Here is a 22,102-nt window from a genome sequence, read left to right on the forward strand (position 1 = left end):
GGATCCAGCATTCAACTTGGGTATGCACCCTGACCAGGAATCCAACCAGTGACCTTGTGATGCATGGAACAATGCTCAACCAACTAAGCCACACCAGCCAGGGCTCTCTCTCATGTCTCTGTCTCTGTCTCTGTCTCTGTCTCATCTCTTTCTCTCCCCCACCCCTACACCTTGGGTGAGGATTTTTAAAAAAGTAAAATATTTTCATTCTCTTTGTTAATTTCTCTCTACTTTTTGTTTCTTAATCTAGACACTCACATTTAAAAAATTTTAAAATACTTTTTCTGTTCCCTTTAGTGTCCACCAAGCCCATTTTACCAATACACCTTCACTAGAAATTGCCCTTAGCCAAGATGGCCGCAGCTACCTTCCATTGCTCTTGCTTGCCCTCAGCAAAGATGGTTCCACTGACTTCCTTTTAAACTCACCTTTCCCTTAACAAACATGGTGCTTCCGCTTCCGGATTTCAGCTTGCTGCTGTTGCCGGATGGTGAGTGTAATTGGCAAGTTTTTGGTCATGTTGTCTGGGTTAATATAAGAATGCCTTGGTACTGGGAGCAGAGAAGGGGGTTCTCGCAATGTTTCAGACCGTTGTCTCACAATTGAGAAGTTATGGCTGCTTCCCCTGGCACACTTCCAATTTCCTGCCTGTCCAGCCCCTCCTCCACCCCAGTGGGCGCGCTCTGCAGCTTCAGAGGCCTTGGCTTTGGGGAATCTCTGGAATTTGCAGGCACTGTGTCCGGATGAGTTTAGGTTCTTCTTCTTATATAAAAAACAGCCTTGTTGAGATATAATTCACATAACATAAAATTTGTCTATTTAAAGGTTTGGTGACATGTAGCTATAGAAAAGTTTTATGAGTTTATTTGAGCCTTTTTTTTTCTTCTTTTTTTAACCACTAGCTTTTTAAAAATAATGTTTTCAAAACTTGTCCTTGTAGCATGTGTTAGAACTTCATTCTTTTATTGCTGGAAAATACTACATGTATGCATATACTAAGTTTTATTTATCCATTCATTAGCTGATGGACATTTGGATTGTTTTCACTTTTTTAATGTTATGAATAAAGCTGCAATGAATATTTGTGAAAGTTTGTGTGAACACATATTTTTATTTCTTGAGTATATACCTGCAAATGGATCTGCCTGGACAAAATGTAACTCTGTTTATCCTTTGAGACACTGCCACACTGTTTTCCAAAGTGCCTGCACCATTTTACTTTTTTGTATGTGAATATCCATTTATCTCAGTGTTGAAAAGACAGTCTTTTCCACTTAGAATTGTCTTGGCACCCTGTGGAAAAATCAATTGATGAACAGACATTTTTCCATAGAAGACATACAGATGACTAACAGATACATGGAAAGATGCCCAATATCACTAATCATCAGGGAAATGCAAATCAAAATTACAATCAGATATCAGCTCAAACCTATCAGAATGGCTATTACAAAGAAGACAGTAAGTAATAAGTGTTGGTGAGGATGTGAAGAAAAGGGAACCCTCGTGCACTATTGGTGGGAATGTAAAATGGTGTAGTCACTGTGGAAAACAGTATGAAGGTTCCTCAAAAAATTAACGATTCAGCAATTCCACTTCTGGGTATTTATCTGAAGAAAACAAGAACACTAGTTTGGAAAGACATGCCCTATGTTTACTGAAACATTATTTACAATTGCCAAGATACAAAAACAACCTAAGTGTCCAATGATAGATAAATGGATAAAGAACATATGGTATGTATATAGAGTGGACTATTACTCAGCCATAAAAATTAATGAAATCATGCCATTTGTGACAAGCATGGATGGACCTAGAGGGTATTATGCTAAGTGAAATAAGTCAGAGGAAGACAAATAGCATATGATTTCACTTATATGTGGAATCTAAAAAAAATAAAGTAAAACAAAAACAGTAATAGACTCATAGATACAGAGAACAAACTGATGACTGACAAAAGTGTCAGGGGTAGGAAGATTGGAAAATATGTGAAAGGGATTGATAGGTTTATACTTTCAGTTATAAAATAAATAAGTTACCAAGTTGTAATGCAAAGCATAGAGAATATAATCAATAATATTGTAATAACTTTGTGTGGTAGCAGATGACTATAAGACTTAATATGGTGATAATTTCTTGAAGTATATAAATATTGAATTACTATGTTGTACACCTGAAACTAATATAATATTGTATTTAAACTAGACTTCCATTTTAAAAAAGAAAATTAATTGACCATAAATGTAAGATTTTATATCTGGACCTCAATTCTGTTCCATCCATCTATATGTCTAATCTTTTGCCAATATTACACAGTTTTGATTATTGTGGTTTTGCAGTAAGTTTTGAAATTGGAAAGTATGAGTCTTCCAACTTCGTTCTTTTTGGCTATTCAGAGTCTCTTGCATTTCCATATGAATTTTAAAAACAGTTTTGTCAAATGTCTGCCAAAAAAAAAAAAAAAAGGCAACTGAGATTTTGGTAAGAATTGCATTGATCTGGCCCTGACCGGTTTGGCTCAGCGGTTAGAGCGTCGGCCTGCGGTCTGGAGAGACCCGGGTTCGGTTCCCGCTAAGGGCATGTACCTCGGTTGCAGTTTGTCCCCGGTCTATGTTTCTCTCTCTCCCTCTCTTCCTCTCTCTCCCTCCCACTCTATCTGTACAAAAAATGGAAAAATGTCCTCAGGTGAGGATGAAAAAAACAACAAAAAACAAAACAAAAAAGAATTGCATTGATCTGTAGATCAATTTGGGCAATAAAATATTAAGTCTTCCATTCCATGAACATAGGATGTCTTTTCATTCATTTAGATCTTCAGTTTCTTTCAACATTTATTTTGTAGTTTTCAGTGTATATGCCTTACACATTTTTATTAAATATATGCCTAAATATTTTATTTTTTGATGCTATTGAAAAGGGAATTGTTCTTTTCATTTTAATTTAATTTAATTGTTTACTGCTAATGTATATAAATATTTGAATTCTGTAGCTCAATCTCCATCTCCATCTCCAGTTGGACTTCCTTGAGGCTTAGCCTAAGTCTCAGCCCTCTTTGTGTGTGTGTGTGTGTGTGTGTGTGTGTGTCTATATGTATATATGTATATACACGTTTTAAGAACCATTTGAGAGTATGTTGTAGACATCATGTCCTTCTACAAATATGTATTTGAGGGGCATTTCTAAAGAATGAGGACATTCCCCTATATACCAGCTTTTGTTAAAAACAGAAGCAATTTGGGCATGTTGAAAATCTTAGTGTTGGTCTAGTGGAACAGAAGTGAAAGACAGAATTGTTGTCACTAAAGGCTATGGACAGATCCAAAGAGTGACATCTAAGGCCCAGGTTGGTTCCTTGTGATTCACGCTCTTTTAAGAGAGGAATATATACATTTCTGGAGAAGGAAGTTGAACCACACTTCAAGAGTCTGGGGGCAGCCTGGCTGGAGTGGCTCAATTGGTTGAGTGTCATTCTGTGTACCCAAGGGTTTCTGGTTCAATTCCCAGTCAGAGCACATGTGCAAAAGGCAACCTATCAATGTTTCTCTCTCTCTCTGCTTTCCTCTCTCTAAGCATATCCTCGGGTGAGGATCAAAAAAAAAGAAGTTTTAGGGCAAAAGATAAACATTGTATTCTACTTGCCAGCCTATGTGGTTTTTTTTTTTTTATCCTCACCGGAGGACATTTTTCCATTTTTTGTTCAGGTACAGTGGGAGGGAGAGAGAGGAACAGAGAGAGAGAGAGAAACATCGATGTGAAAGGAACATATCGAGTGGCTGCCACCCGCACAACCGACCAGGGCCAGGGACAAACTACAACCGAGGTACATGCCCTTAGCGGGAACCGAACCCGGGTCTCTCAGGACCGCAGGCCGACGCTCTAACCGCTGAGCCAAACCGGCCAGGGCCAGCCTATGTGGTTTAAGACCATAGCAAGAAGTGTCTCTTCTGTCTCTATTACTTGTTTCCCCCTGTACAAATTTGCTGAGTCCCAAATAATGTATTTTACATGCACAGATTCTTATTTTATAATAAAAAGGATTCAGCCTTTCAGTGGGTTTTTTCTTCATTCAAATGCCCAGTTTGAAATGTATTTGACATTTAATATAAGTGATTCTAAAAGAAAAGATAGATATCATATCAATGTGCTATTTGTTCTTTTTGTTTTTTTTAAAGGATCCCTTTTGCCCGGCGGGTGTGGCTTAGTGGTTGAGCATTGACCCATGCACCAAGAGGTCCCCGGTTCAATTCCCAGTCAGGGCACATGCCCAGGAAGTGGGCCAAATCCCCAGTGGGGGGGAATGCAGGAGGCGGCCAACTGATGTTCTCTTTCATCGATATTTCTGTCTTTCTCCCTCTCTCTTCCTCTCTCTAAAATCCATAAAGAAAGAAAAAAATTTTTTTTTTAAAAAAGGATCCTTTTTATTTCACGTTGCTATTGACACCTTTAGTTATGGTTGATTTCAGGCCCCTCTGCAGGCAGACAGGGTGTGCTGATGTCATTCAGTGACCTGTTTGTTCCCTTCCAGAAGACTCCAGAACAGTGTTTAGTAAGTGAGGAGAGAAGGTGGAGCCATTGATAGCCTGCAACAGAAATGTTTGCTGAAACTTCGGGCTTGGTTGGCAAATGTAGCACGTGTGAAAAGACAGGATGTTCTTACTTCTTTGGGAACTTTGATTACTCCACTCTTTTCAGAAGCAATCAGCTGATGTCTTAGTTCACACTCTGCCAGAGTGATTGTTCACAACAGCATGTGACTTGATGTCCTCAAAAGAAGGATCTTGCCAGGTCTCTCTGTTGATTTGTTTTCATCCACCTCCTATCTGTGCCTGATTAGGTCACGGTATGGAGGCTCTGCAGATGTAGGAGACTGGGAAGTCTTGGTGCTGAGTTCATCCTATCTTGGTACTTTCTAGGTGGGTTTCCTTGGGCAAGTTACCCTACCTGTGCCCGGGTCTGACTGTCTGACTTTAAATGAGGGGAATAAATGGATTACCTGCTTCATAGAGCTGTTGCAGATAAAGTTGTTAGTACAATGCCCTGCATACAACAAATACTTGTTATTATACTGTCCATGTTATTCTGAAATTTCTTTTTTCATTTGAAGTTATATCTTTGAGATCTTTCAAGTTCTGACTGTCATTTTAACAGTTGCATAATATTGCCCTGGCTGGTTTGGCTCAGTGGTAGTGCATTGGTCCGCAGACCAGTGAGTCCCGGGTTCGATTCCAGCCAAGGGCATGTACCTCAGTTGCAGTTCATCCCCAAACCTGGGCAGGGTCGTGTGGGAGGCAACTAGTCGATGTGTCCCTCTCACAATGATGTTTCTCTCGCTCTCTCTCTTTCTCTCCCTCTCTCTCTACCTGAAGATAAATAGAAAAATATCCTCAGGTGAGGATTAAAAAAAAATAACAACAACAAAAACAATTGCATAATATTCTATAACTTGGAATATTTTCTCCTCCCAAACTCATTCTTCTCCTATCTTTCCTAATTCAGTTGATAATACAACCCAGGTGCCACTCCTCATTGACTCTCTATTTCTCTTTAGCTCCTTTATCTATTTAGTTATTAAGTTCTACTCTCATTTCCCTTTCTAAATATGTTCTTAATCTGCCTCCTGCTTCTGGCTGGTAGTGCCTTGCCCTCGTTCATATACTCTTCTTTTCTCTCCAGGATCACTGCAGGTGAATGAATTCCTGTTGCTTTTGAGATTGCCTGCCACTGGGTGCAGGCCCTGTAAATCCACCTGCTCCCTAGCTGCCATATCTGACCATGTAACTCCTCTGCATGGCACGTGGTGGCCCATGGCAGTCATGATGCATGGTGTTGTCTATAATAAGATTTATTGATGACAACAACTTATGAGGCAGAGAGTAACAGAGGATCCAGGATCTCCCCAGGCCCATAGTTATTTTACAGAGAGATGGGTAGGGTTGGATGCACTGCAAAGAGCCCTTCCACCCCCACGGCCCTGCCTTAGAGAACCCAGCCCACAGGTGGATATAGATCCAGGAGAGGTAAGGAACAACTCATTTTTAACAAGAAATGGTCAAACACTGAACCTAATAAGCTACTTTTATCGTCCCCAGAGCTCAGCTTAAGAATTTGTATATCCAAGCTGCTGACAGCAGCCAAGCCTTGCTGTCTTTCCCAGACCTGGCACAGGAAGAGGCGAGAGTCCCAACTAAGACCACAGGGTTTGTCCCTCCCCAGTTACACAATGCATGACTGTTCCTTGACTCTCACTTTAAACTCCTGACACCCCATAACACTTGTTGTTGCCCTAGCTGGTTCTGCTGGAGTTCACAGTGTCCCCTGGCCATGGCCTGGCCTGCCTTATGCTTGGGGATAACCTCCTCCAGAAAGCCTGCTGCCCCTTCCTGGGCCCTACTCTGCTTTGTCATTGTGTTAACATGGTATGCTCTTGTGTTTGATCACCCCAAACTGTGAGCAATTTGAAGGAAAGGTCTATCACATTCACCTTTGTATCCCAGGGCCTGTCCTCTGGCCTGACATGTTAAATAACTGGCTGAATGTATGTTTGAGTAGGCCACAGAAGAAAATGAAAATCATCTATAATCTCACTACTGAGAAATTAAACCACTGAATTAGCTATCAGTGAAATTAATTTGGGATATACTCTTCTAGATTTGATTTTTCTAGCTTAGACATATATATTTCACACATATACATCTCATACCTCATATTTGATTTTACAGAATCTGGATTAAACCCTACCTATTGTTTCAAAATTCTTTTCCATTGACTATCTCATGAACAGTTTTTCTTCTCATTTAATATTCTTGTAGTCCTTGAATTATAGTACTGCACAGTATTTCATCCTATCAGACACACACAGCCTATTTTCCAGCTGGATTTATTAATGATTTCTTTCATACTGAGAAGATTTGTTTCTCATGATGAAGAAAATGTGGTAAACAAATACTGAGTCTAGTGGAAAGACAAGGAAGTAAAGACAAATTATTCTGGTTCTACTGTGCTTTGGCTTTTAAGATTCTGAGACGTCAGTCCTTCAGGTTGTGACAGTCTGTGATGGAGGCTCCTCTTTGCAATGCCTTTTGTTTTGATTGCTTTATTTTATTTTATTTATTTTTTTAACTGATTTTTTCAGATAGAGAGAAAGGGAGAGGGGGAGAGAGAAACATCGATCAGCTGCCACCTGCACACCCCCTACCAGGGACTGAGCCTGCAATTCAGGCATGTGCCCTGACTGGGAATCAAAGTGATGACCTCTTGGTGCATAGGATGGTCCTCAACCCATTGAGCCACACCGGCCGGGCTGACTGTTTTATTTTTCCCATGGCAGGACTATGGCAGCTCAGCAAGCCACTCCTGGCAGCCAGTCAGAGGAGAGCAGTACTTTGGAGCTGCCATCGGCTTGTGACATAAGAGATTACATGCTGCGGGAACACAGCCAGGAGGCCCACAGCGAGACTGTTAGCTCTGTAGAAGCCCTTTCCATTCCTTCTTCTTCTGAGGTGGATCCAGGTAAGAAACAGAATTGAAAACAAACTAACATGAAAAAAACAAACAAACAAAAAAACCCTAAGATATATAGGTATGCAGTAGTTTATTTCTCTCTCCCTGTGGAATGATTCATTGGCTCAGGTAGAAAAACATCTCAATAAAACTGGGGAGACACTTCAAAGGACAGCCTCCCTGGTGTAAGCACCACAAAACACTGTTTCCTGGAAGCCTTTTTTTTTTTTTTTGGTCTGAGTATCTTTCTGATCTCTATCCAAATGCATTCAGAGGCAGGAGAACACTGGGTTCAACAGGGAGAGAGTGGAGTTGTTTTTTGGTTTTGATCTCTTAAAAGTTCAGAAAATAGCAGTGTGGGCCAGTTATTTGTTATAGGCAATAGTAATACATACTTTAATTTTCCTCGTAGGAAGGATACTCTGGATTTAGGTAACAACTTTTCTATAAATTTCTCTGACTCAATTACTCAAAAGTATATTATTTAAGCTTAATGATAATTTCTTGACATTGTGACCATCTCTGGTTTGTAAAGCTCATGTCTTCTTCGTTCATTGCTCAGTTCAGACCTGAAGATCCACAGATCTGGATTCAGAGGCTGGTTCTATTTTTCCAGAGATTTTAGTGTGGACTCAGTTTTTAGTTTTTATTGACTATTGAATGAATAATCCACAGGAAAGCAACTATTATTATTATTATTATTATTATTATTTTATCCTCACTCGAGCATATTTTTGCATTTATCTTCAGACAGAGTGGGAGGGAGAGAGGACAAGAGAGAGAGAGAAACATTGACGTGAGAGAGACACATCTAGTGGTTGCCACCCACACGATCCCAACGAGGGCCAGGGACAAACTGCAACCAAGGTACATGCCCTTAGCGGGAACCAAACCCAGGACTCTCTGGTCCGCGGGCCGACGCTCTAACCACTAAGCCAAACCGGCCAGGGTGCAACTGTTATTGTTTTGAATTTGGTTGACAGCTCTAAAAATGAGAAGCATGTTGAAATATTTATGTTGCAGTATTTGTTAATATTATAAACATTTCATGCAAAAAAAGTTCTTTTAGAAACCCTCATAAAGGTCTAAACATGGGAATGCGCACTTAAGTGTTGAGACAAACTATTGCATGGTCTCAATGGTGGTGGTACTGGGTCTGACTGCCTGGCTTGAATTTTGGTTCTGCTTCTTCCTGTGGTTCAACCTTGGGCAAATTACTTGACCTCTCTGTTTTGGTTTCCTCGTTTGTAAAATGGAGATCATGACTCTTACCTTGTTGTGGGGAGGGATAATGAGAATGAGTGTGTATGAGGCATGTGGTAACTGCCATATGGTGGACTCTTGGAAATCCATCTCTTCATAACCTCACAGCATCTGGGTCACTCAACCCACTACCATGCTGACCAGGCTCCCTGTACATGTCTGAGCTCCCACCTCAGTGGACCCCTTGTGCTGCCCTCCTGGGTGACTGTTTTGTACCTTCTCTTCTCTTTGGAAACCCCCATTGCCTCCTCTTTCAGCCCCTCTGATGACGATGAGCTGATGAACTGATGAGCTGATTTTCTGTTTCATTGAGAGACCAGAAACAATCAGAAGAAACGACCACACACACACTGCACATCCACCAGCTTCCTTTCCTCCTGTATCTGAGGAAGACCCATCCCTGTTTTATCCTTCACTTCTGCACTAGATCCTGTTTTCTCTCTCCTACTCAAGGTTATCACTGGCAGTTTTCTGTGTCATCAGATACCCCCCGCCCCCGTCATTCTCATGATCGTGAAAACATGCTATATTTCCCGTCTTTAAAAACATCCACCCTAGACCCCACATTTCCCTCTAGTTATAGAATTGTTTCTTTCTTCTTTCCTACAGAAAAACCCTCAGAGGTGTCATGTATACCTGCTCGCTCCAGTTCTTCTCCTCTCAATTCCTCCTAAAACCCTCCAACGTGGCTTCTGTCTCCATCACTCCATGGAAATAGCTCTTGCCAAGGTCACTAATGGCCTCCACATTATAAGTCCAATGGACACTTTTCAAGCCTCATCCTTCTTGCTCTTCAGCAGCATTCACACAGTTGACCTTTTCCTTCTTGAATTCTTTCCTCACTGGGCTTTTTGGGAAGTAGCCTCTCATGGTGTCTTCTTACTTTACCGTCAGTTTGTTCCCAGTCTCCTTTGCTGGTTTCTCCTTGCCTCTCCAGCCATTTAACATTGGGCAGCCCCAGGGCTGAGTCATCAGTTCTCTTCTCTATTATCATCACTCACTGACTGAATAATCTTCCCAGTTTGGGGACCTTAAATGCCCTCAGTTGCCTGCTTAATCTCAGATTTCTCTCTACAGCTTGGATCTCCAGCTTGACACTTAGACCATGTGCATACTTGACATCATCACTTAGATTTCCATTAGAGTTCTTTTTTAAATGTAATTTTTATTTTTTAATTACTCTGATTTCTTAAATTTGACATATCCTAAACCAAATTACCAATACCTCTACCCCTTCCTCAGTCCCTACCCCTCATATACACATACACACACCTGTTACTTGAGGCTTTTTCATCTCGAAAAAGCACTTCCATCCTTCTGTTCACTTAGACAAAAATCTAGGAGTCATCCTCAACTTCTCTCCTTCCCTTAAACCTCACATCCAGTCCACTGGCAAATCCTGTCAACTCTGCCTTCAGAATAGATCTAGAATCTAAACAGTTTTGCCATCTCCACTGTACCGTCCTGGTCCCAGCCACTATCATCTGTCTTCTGGATTACTGTTACAGTCTCCTAACTGGACTTTTCCACTCCTGCCCTTATCTTCCTACAATCCCTTCTCAACACAGCAGCCAGAAGGATCCTTGTAAAAAGGATCCATGTTAGTCCTTGGTACAAACACCCCCATGGCTTCTCATCTGACTCAGAGCAAGCGCCAGGGTTTTTACCCATGCCCTCTGGGCCCTGGGCATGCCACCTCTCTGATCTCACCTCCTACTGTTCCCCTGCCCCCATCCCTGGCAGAGCTGGGCCCCTGCCACACCAAGTGTGTCCCTCTGCCCTGTGTGTTCACCCTTCTGGGAGGCCCACCCCTGCCTCCTGTGTATAGGAGCCAGCTCCTGCTGACGCTCCTTCATCATATCCTCCCCCAGCTTTGTTCTTCACCACAGATCTAGTGCCAGCCAGCACCTTATGTATTTGACGATTGCGGGAGGAACCCTTGCAGAAGCTAGGTTATAGGACCATGGGCCCAAGCTTAAACCTAACTCTTGTAAAGGTTTCCCCATTTCATGTTACAGTTGCCTCTGGCTCTGGGCCTATCACTGCTTTTCCCAGGCAGGCTTTTTGAAGGGGTTGCCTACACTTCTTTATTCTTATGATTGTTCCTTATTCCTGGGTGTGTGACTAAGCCTTCTCTTGCTCAGATGCCAGTGACCTTTACCAGGAGCTATACCTATAGCTCTACCCTTATCTGTATGCTCACTGCTACATTATTGTTCTTGCCCTGGAGGAGGACATTGGTGGCAAGGGGCATGAGACTTAAGAGCACTTTCTAAGGAACTAATGGGTTGATAAGAATTTGAGAGTATTAGAAAAAGCTTAGAAGCCTTAGTCATTGGTCATTTCAGTCTAGGTACCCAAAGGTAGGTGAGGACAGGCTATATTTGTTTAAATAAACAGAGCTCAGCTGTCCTTAAATGACCAACTAGCCACCTCTCATGACGAGCTGATGGAGTAAACAACTTGTCACCTAAGCCAGGCACAGGATTACGAAACTCCCTCCCTCTGCCCATCCTGCTGAGATAAGGCAGAAGCCCCACACCCCGAGGTCTTTCTGAACACCGTTTCCATCTCAGTCCTCTAAGTGCCTTTGAGATTCACTGTCTACTTCTACTTTCCTGCCAACTCCATCAAAGCTCCTTTCCCTCGTTTTCAGAACTCTGTGGTATCTGGTGTCTGGGTATTTATTCAAAATATTGAACAAACAGTTCAGCAGTACTGCAATATTTTGACAAATGGCAAGGTTGTACAGGTACACGCCAGCTGAATAGAGGACCCTGGTGTTGTCTAACACTCATTAACACAGGCCTGCCACCCCTGTGGGGCCTGTTTTCATGCTGAGTCAGACCTTAATGCCACAGCTGAGCTGTAATGTTCTCCAACTTGAAATGTGCCCCTTTCTCCCCTCTCAACTCCAGTCCACTCAGAGAATGCTGAATTGAATCCATCAATTAGCCTTGAGGGCATAATGTTGATGGACTTGAACTCCCTGCCTCTAAGATGCTTATTTCCTTTCTCTGTTTTTACCGGGCTCAAGGAAAGCATAGAATAAGCAGAATGGAAGCTTCAAGAGAAATGGCAAATGGCTTCGGACGAACCTCTCAAAAGCCAAGTTACAAAGGTTTCCTGGAGGCGCAGTCCTGTGTACATTACGATAGCTTGATAAACTGAGTAGCCCTCAGTAGCTCTAGTGGCATATCTCATCAGGGCCTTCTGAACCTTTGTCCTGGAGAGCACCCAAGATACATACAGGACAAAGAGTTTCCTGGGAGCTGTGCTTACACATTACAATCTGGAGGTGGAAAACCTCGGGCCTTTCCTTAAACTTGAACTTCTGAGGTCAGTGGTTGGAGAAACTGGTTGAATGTATACAGTAGGTTGAATGTTAAACACAATAAGTCTTTGATGATTAAAGGTTCTAGCTGACAGACAACTACAGTCTAATGTAAATAGTGCTTGAATGCCCCTTATTCTTCTTTTGGAATCTGTAAACATCCCAATCTTCAAAGGCCATTTTATAACCTGTGTATTTAGGCATTTCATCCAAGAAATTTGATAGTTAAGAGTAGAATGAATATGTCTTATTTTCTTTTAATGACCATACGATATCTATTTGTATTTCTAGAAAATTCTATTTTTGTAAGAAATTATACGCTCTTAAATCCAAAATCTCAAAATAGAATTTGCACAATTCTGGGTGAGTTGTCATTTTAAATAGGAGTCAGGATATATTTTAGACATGGAAAGAATGTTAAAGATGTTTTCTTTTTTTAGAAGGAAAAGGAAATAGTTTAATCAAAATATATTTCCATGGCATTCAAAATTCAAGTGTTTACAATAAGAAACTTTTAAAATAAAGGTTTCAAAGTACAATGTGATAAACAAGAAGTAATACATAGAGTAAATAAAAACTTGGGTAGTAAAAGTACAACAGAAATACTTAACAATACATAAAAGGTCCTAAGTTACATCTTAAATAATAATTACATTTAATTCTCTATTTATTTATTTTTTTTAGCATTAGAAATACATTTTAAGATAAGGGGGAAATGACTCAGAGGAAAGAAAAGAAAGTAAAATAAAATAGGTAGAAAATTATTCATTTTAATAATATTTTTAAGTAATTCTTTGAAGATACAGAATAAATTTGTGAATGTAAACAAACCCTTCAGAAGGATATGTTCTCATTTTAATGGATTGATTCCCTTCTTTAATGAAAGAGTGGAGCTAAGTATCAGGTACAAAATTAACGTTTTTCTCCTTAAGTTTTAGTGACCTTTAAAAATATGGGTAAGCCTGGCTGGTGTGGCTCAATGGTTGAACGTTGTCCCATGCACCCAGAGGTTGCCAGTTCAATTCCTGGTCAGGGCACATGCCCGGGTTGTGGACCCGATCTCCAGTGGGGGTCATGCAGGAGCAACCAGTCAGTGTTCTCTCTCATCAATGTTTCTCTCTCTCTCCCCCTCTCCCTTCCTCTCTCTCTAAAATCAATAAAGAAAAAAATATTAAAAAGAAATATGGTTAAATTTAAAAGTGAAATAAAATGAAAAAACTCATAAAACTGGCAATGTTCATATTAAAGTTTCTTTTTACATTGAATTAAAAGACATTAAAAAAAATGTTTCTCTTTATTGATTTTTAGAGAGAGATTAGAAGGGAGAGGGGAAGAGAGATAGAACATCAATGAGAGAGAACATTGATTGGCCACATCCTGCACACCCCCTACTGGGGATCAGGCCCAAAGCCTGGGCATGTGCCCTGACCAGGAATTGAACCGGCGACCTCTTGGTACATGGGTCGACACTCAACCGCTGAGCAACACTGGCCATACTAAAAGACATTTAAAAAAAATAGGTACATCAAATGATATCTAATCTAGTGGCTAATGACCCAGTACCCTCTAAACTGGCCCTAAGGTACTGAGGAAGGGGAAGGAGATTGATAACGCAAGTCTCTGAGAAGTCATGCAACAAAATCTGGTATTACCCCTCACATACCAGGTTGAACGGGTTTTTGTTTTGTTTTTTGGACAGTCTAAGTATTTTTCATGACAGTGCACCTCTGCGTTTGTCAGCACCTTCTGGGTTGAGTTATGTAGATTTAGCCATCTAGACTTTATTTTCAGGTCCAAAATGAGATTTTGAACTCTGTGCTTGCTCTTGGAAAGGCAGCAGTGTGTCCTAATTGTGTGGCCCACGTAGTAACTGATACACCTTTGGTGTATGTGGTTAAGGCCCACAGAGCTAGTGAAGGGCGTGGCTTTGGGCCAGTGATTTTCAAACTGTACTTCAGGCAGCCCTTTAGGGGCTACAGAGTTGGGACTGGGCGCCCTGGACTCTCCACTCTTGCTTGTCCACATCAGCTTATTTAGTGTGTGGGCTTCTAGACAGGCATTCATTGGAAAAATGGATATCAGGGCCAAAAAAGAGTTTGAACACCATCAAGCTCACCTGGTTGTCTCATTTTCTACAAGGGGAGGTTGAGTCCCAGGATAATTAAGAAAATCACCAAGGTCACAGAATAACCTGGCAACTCCTATTTCCCAGGTGACCCTCTGTCAGACTACTTTGAACTGTGACTTTTCTGTCGCTTAAAAAAAATTACATGTGTATATATATATGCTGCTAAATTGTAGATAACAGTAAACAGTGATTAGCAATGATAATAGTTTAAGCGTGGAATTATTTTTAAAGGCTTGAGCATGCTATTTGCCATCTGTGACATCTGCCAACTCTCGGCCTGCCAGGGGTCATTGCAATGCAATGAACTACAAGCAGACACAGCTTGGAGTGAGGAGGAGCATCACAAGGGAGCAAATGCTCCAGATCTCTGGATGTAGCTTAATTTATTTGCAAAGTAGTTCCCTAGGTTACATGGTGTTTTAGGTGATTAAGTCCTTGAGATAGAGTCTCTGCTGACCTTATAGCCAAGCCCAGCATACTCTGTTTCAGCTGTCTCTTGCTGATTTCAACGGGAGATACATAACAAACATATTCACGCTTGGGCAATAAGCTCATTGATGCTGTCAGGGTGGCTTTCCAAACCCAACATGCATACCTTATCTATTCTCATGCATACTGTACATTCAGGGCATCATTCCATTCTTATGCATACTTTGATAGATCAGGGCGGTGTTCCAGCCCATCATGCATACCTTATGTATTCACATGTATACTTTGATCCTTGGCTGGCCAGGCTATGAGAATGCATACCTCAACATTACATTTTGTTCATCCACCAAACCTCCAACTCTATATCTCCCCCTTTTTTGTTTTCTTGTAATTGAGGAATCGCCATGGCTGCAGTGGTCAGGAGTGTCATCACTTTTCAGTCTTTTGCATAGAGGACACCATTTGCCAGAGTCCTTGGAGTACTATGAGGCCAACACAAACAAGAAAGTGACAAACGGCAGTAAAAATTCAGATTCTAAGATTGAAACCCTCAAACCAATGCTTTGGATTGAGCCATTGGACGTTATCTGAGATTGCCTTCAAAACATTCTGTTGAGCAAGCTGTTGTATATCTGCTGTGTTTCCAGGTTTCCAGAGCCCTTTTTAGATTAGCTACTTGCCCTCCAAGGTTGCCAGCAAATGCTCCTTGTAAGTGTTGCTTGACTACTCTCCAGTTGTGGGAGGTGGCATTCCAAGGCAATGTAGTTACACACATACTATGATTAAATTCCCAATCACAGTGTAACATAGAGCGAATGGCTAAGGCCTCTTCACCCTCTCCCAGCCATAATACAGCTGCCTCTAAGGTGTTTAATTGAGCTAAAGTCCCTTGATTAATTTCTGTCCAGGAAGCCATATCTTTAGTAACATTGGTCATTACTTCAGCCACTGTAGGTGCCATTTGAACTGATTCTGTCAAGGCCGTGACTGAAATAGCTGCAGTAGCAGCAATGACTATGGCTGAAATTATGAATGCTATAAGCCACCCAATGAACTTCCTTTTATGAGGGTGTCCAAATACTTTAACTAATAAGTGAGTATTATGATTAGCATCCAAGGTCAGCTGCGTCATCTGAGGAAGCCGGTTGAAGGGCAGGTCCTTCCAATTCATGGTAAGGTCTTGTCCTCCGAGCCGCTAGCCACTTGGAACCTGTAGGAGACAAAACACAAGCATAAACCCCCGTCCCCAAACCAATAACTCTGCCAGACCTTGCCATTCAGGCCCTTGCTGTGGATCTCTGTACTGGACTAAAGTCTTGGGCCCTGTGGTGGAAGCTTTTTGTTGAAAATGTCGCTCTGCAGCTCCGCAAAAGCGATCTTGATTTAAAAAATTAAGGGTATAGATTGCCATAGAAAGTTGATTCACAGGGGGTTCACCCATACCCCCCCCTTTTTTGTAATTAATTCAAAGTAGCATGAGTACATTCAACCATAGCTAGCCCTGTAGAGTTATAGGGGATGCCAGTTTTATGCCCAATGCTCCACTGTTGGAGAAATAATTTAATGCTTTGAGATGTATAGGCTGGCCCATTATCTCTTTTAATTTCTAATGGCACCCCCATATGTGCAAAACAGGATGGCCAGTGATGCTTAACGTCTTTGGCTTTTCCCCTGGTAGTGGCAGTTGCATGCAGAAAATTAGAATGGGTATCAACAGTAACATGTACCCACTGAAATCGACCAAATAATGGAATATGTGTTACATCTGTGTGCCATAAGGCATTAGGGGTTAAACCCCGAGGATTGACTTCTGCTGATGTTGGAGTCCCTCACGAAAGTTGGCAATCTGGGCAAGCCTTAATAATACCTTGAGCTTGCAAAAGGGTCAAATGAAAGGTTTTCATGAGAGCTCACACATTCTGGTGAAAAAAGGCATGCGAACTTTGCGCTTGCTGAAATGCAAGCATTGCTATTACAATGGCATCTGCCTATTGATATCCTTGTGTTGATAGTCTGGGGAGCACGAAATGAGATCGAATGTGGGTTATAAAAATAGGATAATTCCGTTGGTCTATCAAAGTTTAGAGAGATAAGAATAAGGTTAATAGATGCTGATCAGCTAAAGGCTTAATAAAGTCTTGCTCTATTCTTTGTAACACTTTAACTGCATATTATGAATCACTAACTATATTTAAGGGCGCTTCTGTAAATTACTGAAAAGCTAATATTGCAGCCCGTAATTCAGCACGCTGAGTTGACCTAGGCTCAAGGCTGCTAATATTTATCCATTTCTCATTTTTTCCCAGGCTACACCTGCTTTGTGAGACTTACCTAACCCATCAATGAATATCGTTCTAGTCCCAGGTAATGGAGGAGTACTGATTTTTTGCACCATGTTAAGGTGTAATTGAGGAATATTTTGTAAGAATTTATTTGCTGGAGGAGACTAATTAATTTTCCCAGTGAAATCTGCTAGAGCTATTTGAAAGTCCATTCATTACCTGGGAAATCAAAATTGTAAATTGTTCCTGAGTAAGAGGCAAATGTAGAATCTGAGGGTCATATCCTGTCTGTCCTTGTGTTCTTTTTCTACCTTTGGCTATTCGATTTGCTAACTGTTCGGCAAATGGAGTTACTGTTTTAGGCGGGGTAGCTGGGAGAAAGATCCATTCAAGATATTTTACTTCAGGAGTAAATTGTCCTATTAATGCTGTAGGGTATGGTGCAGTTGAATATACAAATAGCCGAATAGGGTCCTTTAATGACCTACGATGAGCTTGTGGAGTTTGTATCTGAGTGGTAATTTCTCTAAGTTCTTGCTTCGCCTCTACAGATAGAGTTCTAGGTGAATTTAGTGTTGGATTACCCTTGAGGGTATTACATAAATGAGTTAACTGCTGAGTAGTGATACCAAGCATAGGTCAAAGCCGATTGATGGCCCCCAATAAGTTTTGTAATTCACTTAAAGTTGTTACTTTTACTGGAATGGTGAGTTTCTGGGGACAAATTGTTCTTGCCCCTAATAAGCACCCCAAATACTGTCAAGGTTCGAATTGCTGTACCTTGTCTGGAGCAATTTGTAATCCTGCCACTTTCAAAGTCTCCTGAAGCATTATATAGGCCTGATTCAATTTTTTGGGGTAGAGGCAGCTAAAAAAATATCATCCATGTAACGGTATAGATATATGGCAGGAAATAGTTTTCTTACTGGATCAATAGCATGATGGACATAGTACTGACAAATTGTTGGACTATCCATCATTCCTTGGGGTAGTACCTTCCATTGAAACTGCTGTATTTGTTCACCATTTTTAATGGAGGGAACAGAAAAAGCAAATTTCTTTCAATCTGTAAGGACTAAAGAGATAGTGAAAAAACAATCCTTAAGATCTATAACAATTACATGCCATTTTTAAGGAATCATTGTAGGATTGGGGAGCCCAGGTTGTAGGGCTCCCATGGGTTCCCTGACAGCATTGATCGCCCTAAAACCATGTGGTAATCTCCATTGACTTGCTTCCGATTGTTCTTTTACTAATTTGTTTGCTTGTAGTAATGTTTGCCCTTTTAAGAGTCCCTGATCAACCCATACTGGCTCTGTCATTTTCCAGGCCAAAGAAAGGAGGGGAATTTCACCAGTGACCCCTAGCCAAAAGGCTGAGCTTTAATAATCATTCCCCATTGAGTGAGAAGATCCCTTCCCCACAAATTTAGGGGAGACTCCATGACGTAAGGTTGAATCCATCCTTTTTGTCCATCTGGACCTACACAGGAAAGGGAGCGAGTACTTTGTTGAGGAGCTCGAGTTCCTCCCACTCCTGTCACTAACAGGGGTACTGGGGCTCTAGGCCATTTCTCAGGCCATTCCCTAGCTGTTGTAATAGAAATGTCTGTATCCACTAATCCTAAAAGTAGTTGCCCTTGTATTTTAATGGAGAGTAAGGGCTTCCTGGTGTTAACAGCAGCTGTCCAGAAAACATCACACTGACCAGTGCTCCCAAACCCTGCATTTCCTCTTACTGTGGAGGTGGCTCTGGGGACCCAGTATGGTAACAAAAGGAGTTGAGCTATTCTGTTACCGTGTTAATACATAAAAGCCCACTGATTTAAGCAACACTTTAATCTCTCCTTCAAAATCCGAGTCAGTTACCCCTGGCATTATTTGAATTCTTTTCATTGTTCAACTAGATCTTCCTAAATCATTAAAGCCATCTCTCCCTCAGCAAGAAGCCATAAACTGCAGTAGGAGCTAGATGAGTAACATTGGACTCCTAAAGGGTTAATTCTGTGGTCGTGGTAAGGTCCATGCTGGCACTGCTTGGAGGACTCCAACCCTCCACTTGATTGACTGAGAAAAGTCTGAGGCTGGGGGACCCAGGGAGTTGTCAGGGCACCAGGTCTCACACCCCTCTTCCCATTTCCCGACAAAGGATTCCCAATTTTGTCAAATTTAGACTGGCCCAATTGATTGGCCCAGTGCAGCCTTTGCCACATCGAGGACAAGGCTTAGTAGGAGTGCCACTGGTTTCGACCGTCCCTTTTCTATATTCTGAAAATGTCCTGGCATGCCACAATTGAAACATAATCCGGACCCTTGTTGCCCTTTTTTGAATCCTCCAATTTGCAACATTCTGAGAGCAGCAGCTAATGGTCTGGACCGATGCGCTTCTGTCCCCACATTCTGACATGCTTTTATATATTACCCTACCCTTGAGGTTTTTCCCTTCAAAGGAGCAAGTACAGCCTGACAATCTGCATTAGCATTCTCATAGGCTAATTGTAATAACTATGCATCTGCTGCTTCTGTATCATCAACCTGTCTACTTACTGCTGCTTACAACCGATTAATGAACGACACATGATGCCTGTGCTTCTTGCCTAACTAGCAAAAGAGCCTGTCCTTCCTCCAGACTCTGGAAGCCTTTGCCAAGCTTTAGTAGCTAAATCTGAGGCCTGACGAAACAATCTAGCATCTTGCCTTAATTGTACTCTGGGATCTAAATAGTTTCCTTGTCCTAGTAACATGTCCTGCCCAATAGGGATCTCTCTGCCCTAAGATTCTCCATTGCCTGCTGCGGCTCCTTCCTGACACTCTAACTTCCACACCGCATGTTGGGCAGGGGTCAGCACTGTTTTTCTGAGTGCAGCCCAACCCCAGGGAGTCATCTGATAACTGCTAGCCGCTCCCTCCAATATTCCCACAGTAAAGGAACTTTGAAAACCATTTTTCATTATGCTTCACCTGAATTCTTTAAAAACGTGATAGGGCAAACATTCATGCACAGGTTGTTGACCTGGCTGAGTAGTAGCTGGGAAAGGTCCAGAATCTCCAGCTTCCCTGGCTTCTCTAAGACAGCCCCCCACAGCTGGGCGTGGAGACACTGAGGAGACACCGCAAGCAGTGGAGGAGGGGGAGGAGAATTTTCCTCTTTTGATGACCATGGGGTGGTGGTTGGCTCCAGAGTCTCCTCCAAAGGGGAGATTGGAGCTTCCGCGCTGCTAGGACTTGTTTCCTCCGTTAGCGGCTGCAATGCTGTAAATACCAGTCGCCATACAAGAAGGGTTGAGGTGGAAAGATTACACCCCAAATCCTTGCACACCCTAACAGTTCCCCCCACTTTGAACCACACGTCCCAATCAAACGTGCCCTCGTTAGGGAACCATGGGCAGTACTCCTGCATGTCCCTCAGCAGCTAAAAGAGCTTCTGCTCCAATACAGAGCATTGAGCTGCTTTCAACAGCTGTTGTAAGACTTGGGCATAAAGTCGCTGATCTTTAGAAAATCCTGACCCCATGCTGTTTTACTGGAAAACCCCTCACAACACTTGGTATGCAGGCAGGTGTCCCAAGACAGGGCGCTGCTGACTCGAGATAACCCAAGTTTACTTTTACATTTGATCTGGATGGTTAAATCCTTTTTGCATACTCTTACATTGCTGGTCACATCAAATCGTGTTGCTGTGTGTTCGAATCATGTCGGGGTCACCACTTGCTGACTCTCGGCCTGCTGGGGGTCGTGGCAATGCAATGAATTACAAGCAGACACGGCTTGAAGTGAGGGAGAGCATCGCAAGGGAGCAAATGCTTCAGATCTCTGGACGCAGCCCAATTTATTTGCAAAGTGGTTCCCTAGGTTACATGGTGTTTTAGGTAATTAAGTCCTTGAGATGGAGTCTCTACTGACCTTACAACCAAGCCCCACATACTTCCTATGTCAGCTGTCTCTCAATGATTTCAGCGGGAGACACATAACAAGCACATTCATGCTTGGGCGATAAGCTCATTGGCGCTGTCAGGGTGGCTTTCCAAACCCAACATGCATGCCTTATCTATCCTCATGCATACTGTACATTCAGGGCAGTGTTCCAGCCTATCATGCGTTCCGTATGCATTCACATGTAGACTTGATCCTTGGCTGGGCAGGCCGTGAGCATGCATACCTCAAGGTTACATTTTGTTCATCCACCAGACCCCCAACCCTACAGACATCTCTCATCACTTCTCACTTTTGAGTTTCACGGACACGTGCTATGGGAGAAGAGACTCGTTTACTTCTGTGTACTTTGCCTGCAGTCACAGATTTAAAAAGAAATGCCAACTGAGTTGAAAAACAGACTGTGTGCCTGGTGAGAGCCACACCTGCAGGTATTTATTTTTTCAGGCCAGGTGTACAGCTGAGCCACGTGGTCTGACCCGATAGCTCTCCTCAAGGGCTTCCCCAAGTGAACATTCATTCATGACTTGTCACTCAGCTGTGTCTTCTTAAAATATGAGAAAACAGCTTGATTAAAATAGTTAAATATACAACATCACTTGTATTATTTACTCATATACTTATAGAACAAACAAGACTATGCATAATTAAGGGAAGACAGAAATATTAATAGTTTGTCATTTACTGTACACTGACATTCCCAGCATTGTGTTATGCATTTTATATGCTCTGTTCCTTCTGATTCTCACATCTACCCCCAAGAATGAAATACTGTTATAATTGCCATGTTACCTATGAGGAAATAGAACCTTAGAGAGAGGTTACATATTAATATGTTACCCAAAGAATGGTGGAAAGTTGAGTCCCAAATCTGGGTCAGGCTGACTTAAAGGCAAGCCTTGAAAGAAATTCAAACATCCAGGAATGAGTAAGTACTAAGCAGTGCTAAGTCTTAAGTACTTACAGTTACCTCCTTCAGTCCCTGTGAGCTTCTTTCCACTAACTCAGAATATGCTCAATATCAGCACCCTCTCAGAGGTGACCAGGACTCTGGTCCATTTGACCAGCACTGTGTCCACTGCCCACTGCGTTTCCCTCCCAACATCTCCTCTTCCCATTGTTGAAGAAGCTCTAACTACCTGCACACTAATTGGAGAGAAGGCATTGCCTTCTCAGTTAAATTTTTCACTGAGGTAGGATCCAGCTTCATATGTTAAAACCAAGGGAAGAAAAC

The 22,102-nt window shown here is 41.9% G+C and overlaps 1 protein-coding gene across 3 annotated transcripts in view; it reads left to right on the forward strand.

The window, feature by feature from the left end:
• The first annotated feature begins 473 nt into the window (after window positions 1-473).
• Window positions 474-22,102, forward strand: part of SHLD1 (shieldin complex subunit 1) — an 80,225-nt gene continuing 58,596 nt past the window's right edge. For all 3 annotated transcript variants that reach the window (XM_036245645.1, XM_036245643.1, XM_036245647.1), the window contains exons 1-2: window positions 474-490; window positions 7,328-7,509. In XM_036245645.1, coding sequence (XP_036101538.1) covers window positions 7,332-7,509 — 178 coding nt within the window. In that variant the 5' untranslated portion in view covers window positions 474-490; window positions 7,328-7,331. The remainder of the gene's footprint in view (window positions 491-7,327; window positions 7,510-22,102) is intronic.

Source organism: Molossus molossus, unplaced genomic scaffold, assembly GCF_014108415.1.
Source record: "Molossus molossus isolate mMolMol1 unplaced genomic scaffold, mMolMol1.p scaffold_m16_p_6, whole genome shotgun sequence".
NCBI lineage: Eukaryota > Metazoa > Chordata > Mammalia > Chiroptera > Molossidae > Molossus > Molossus molossus.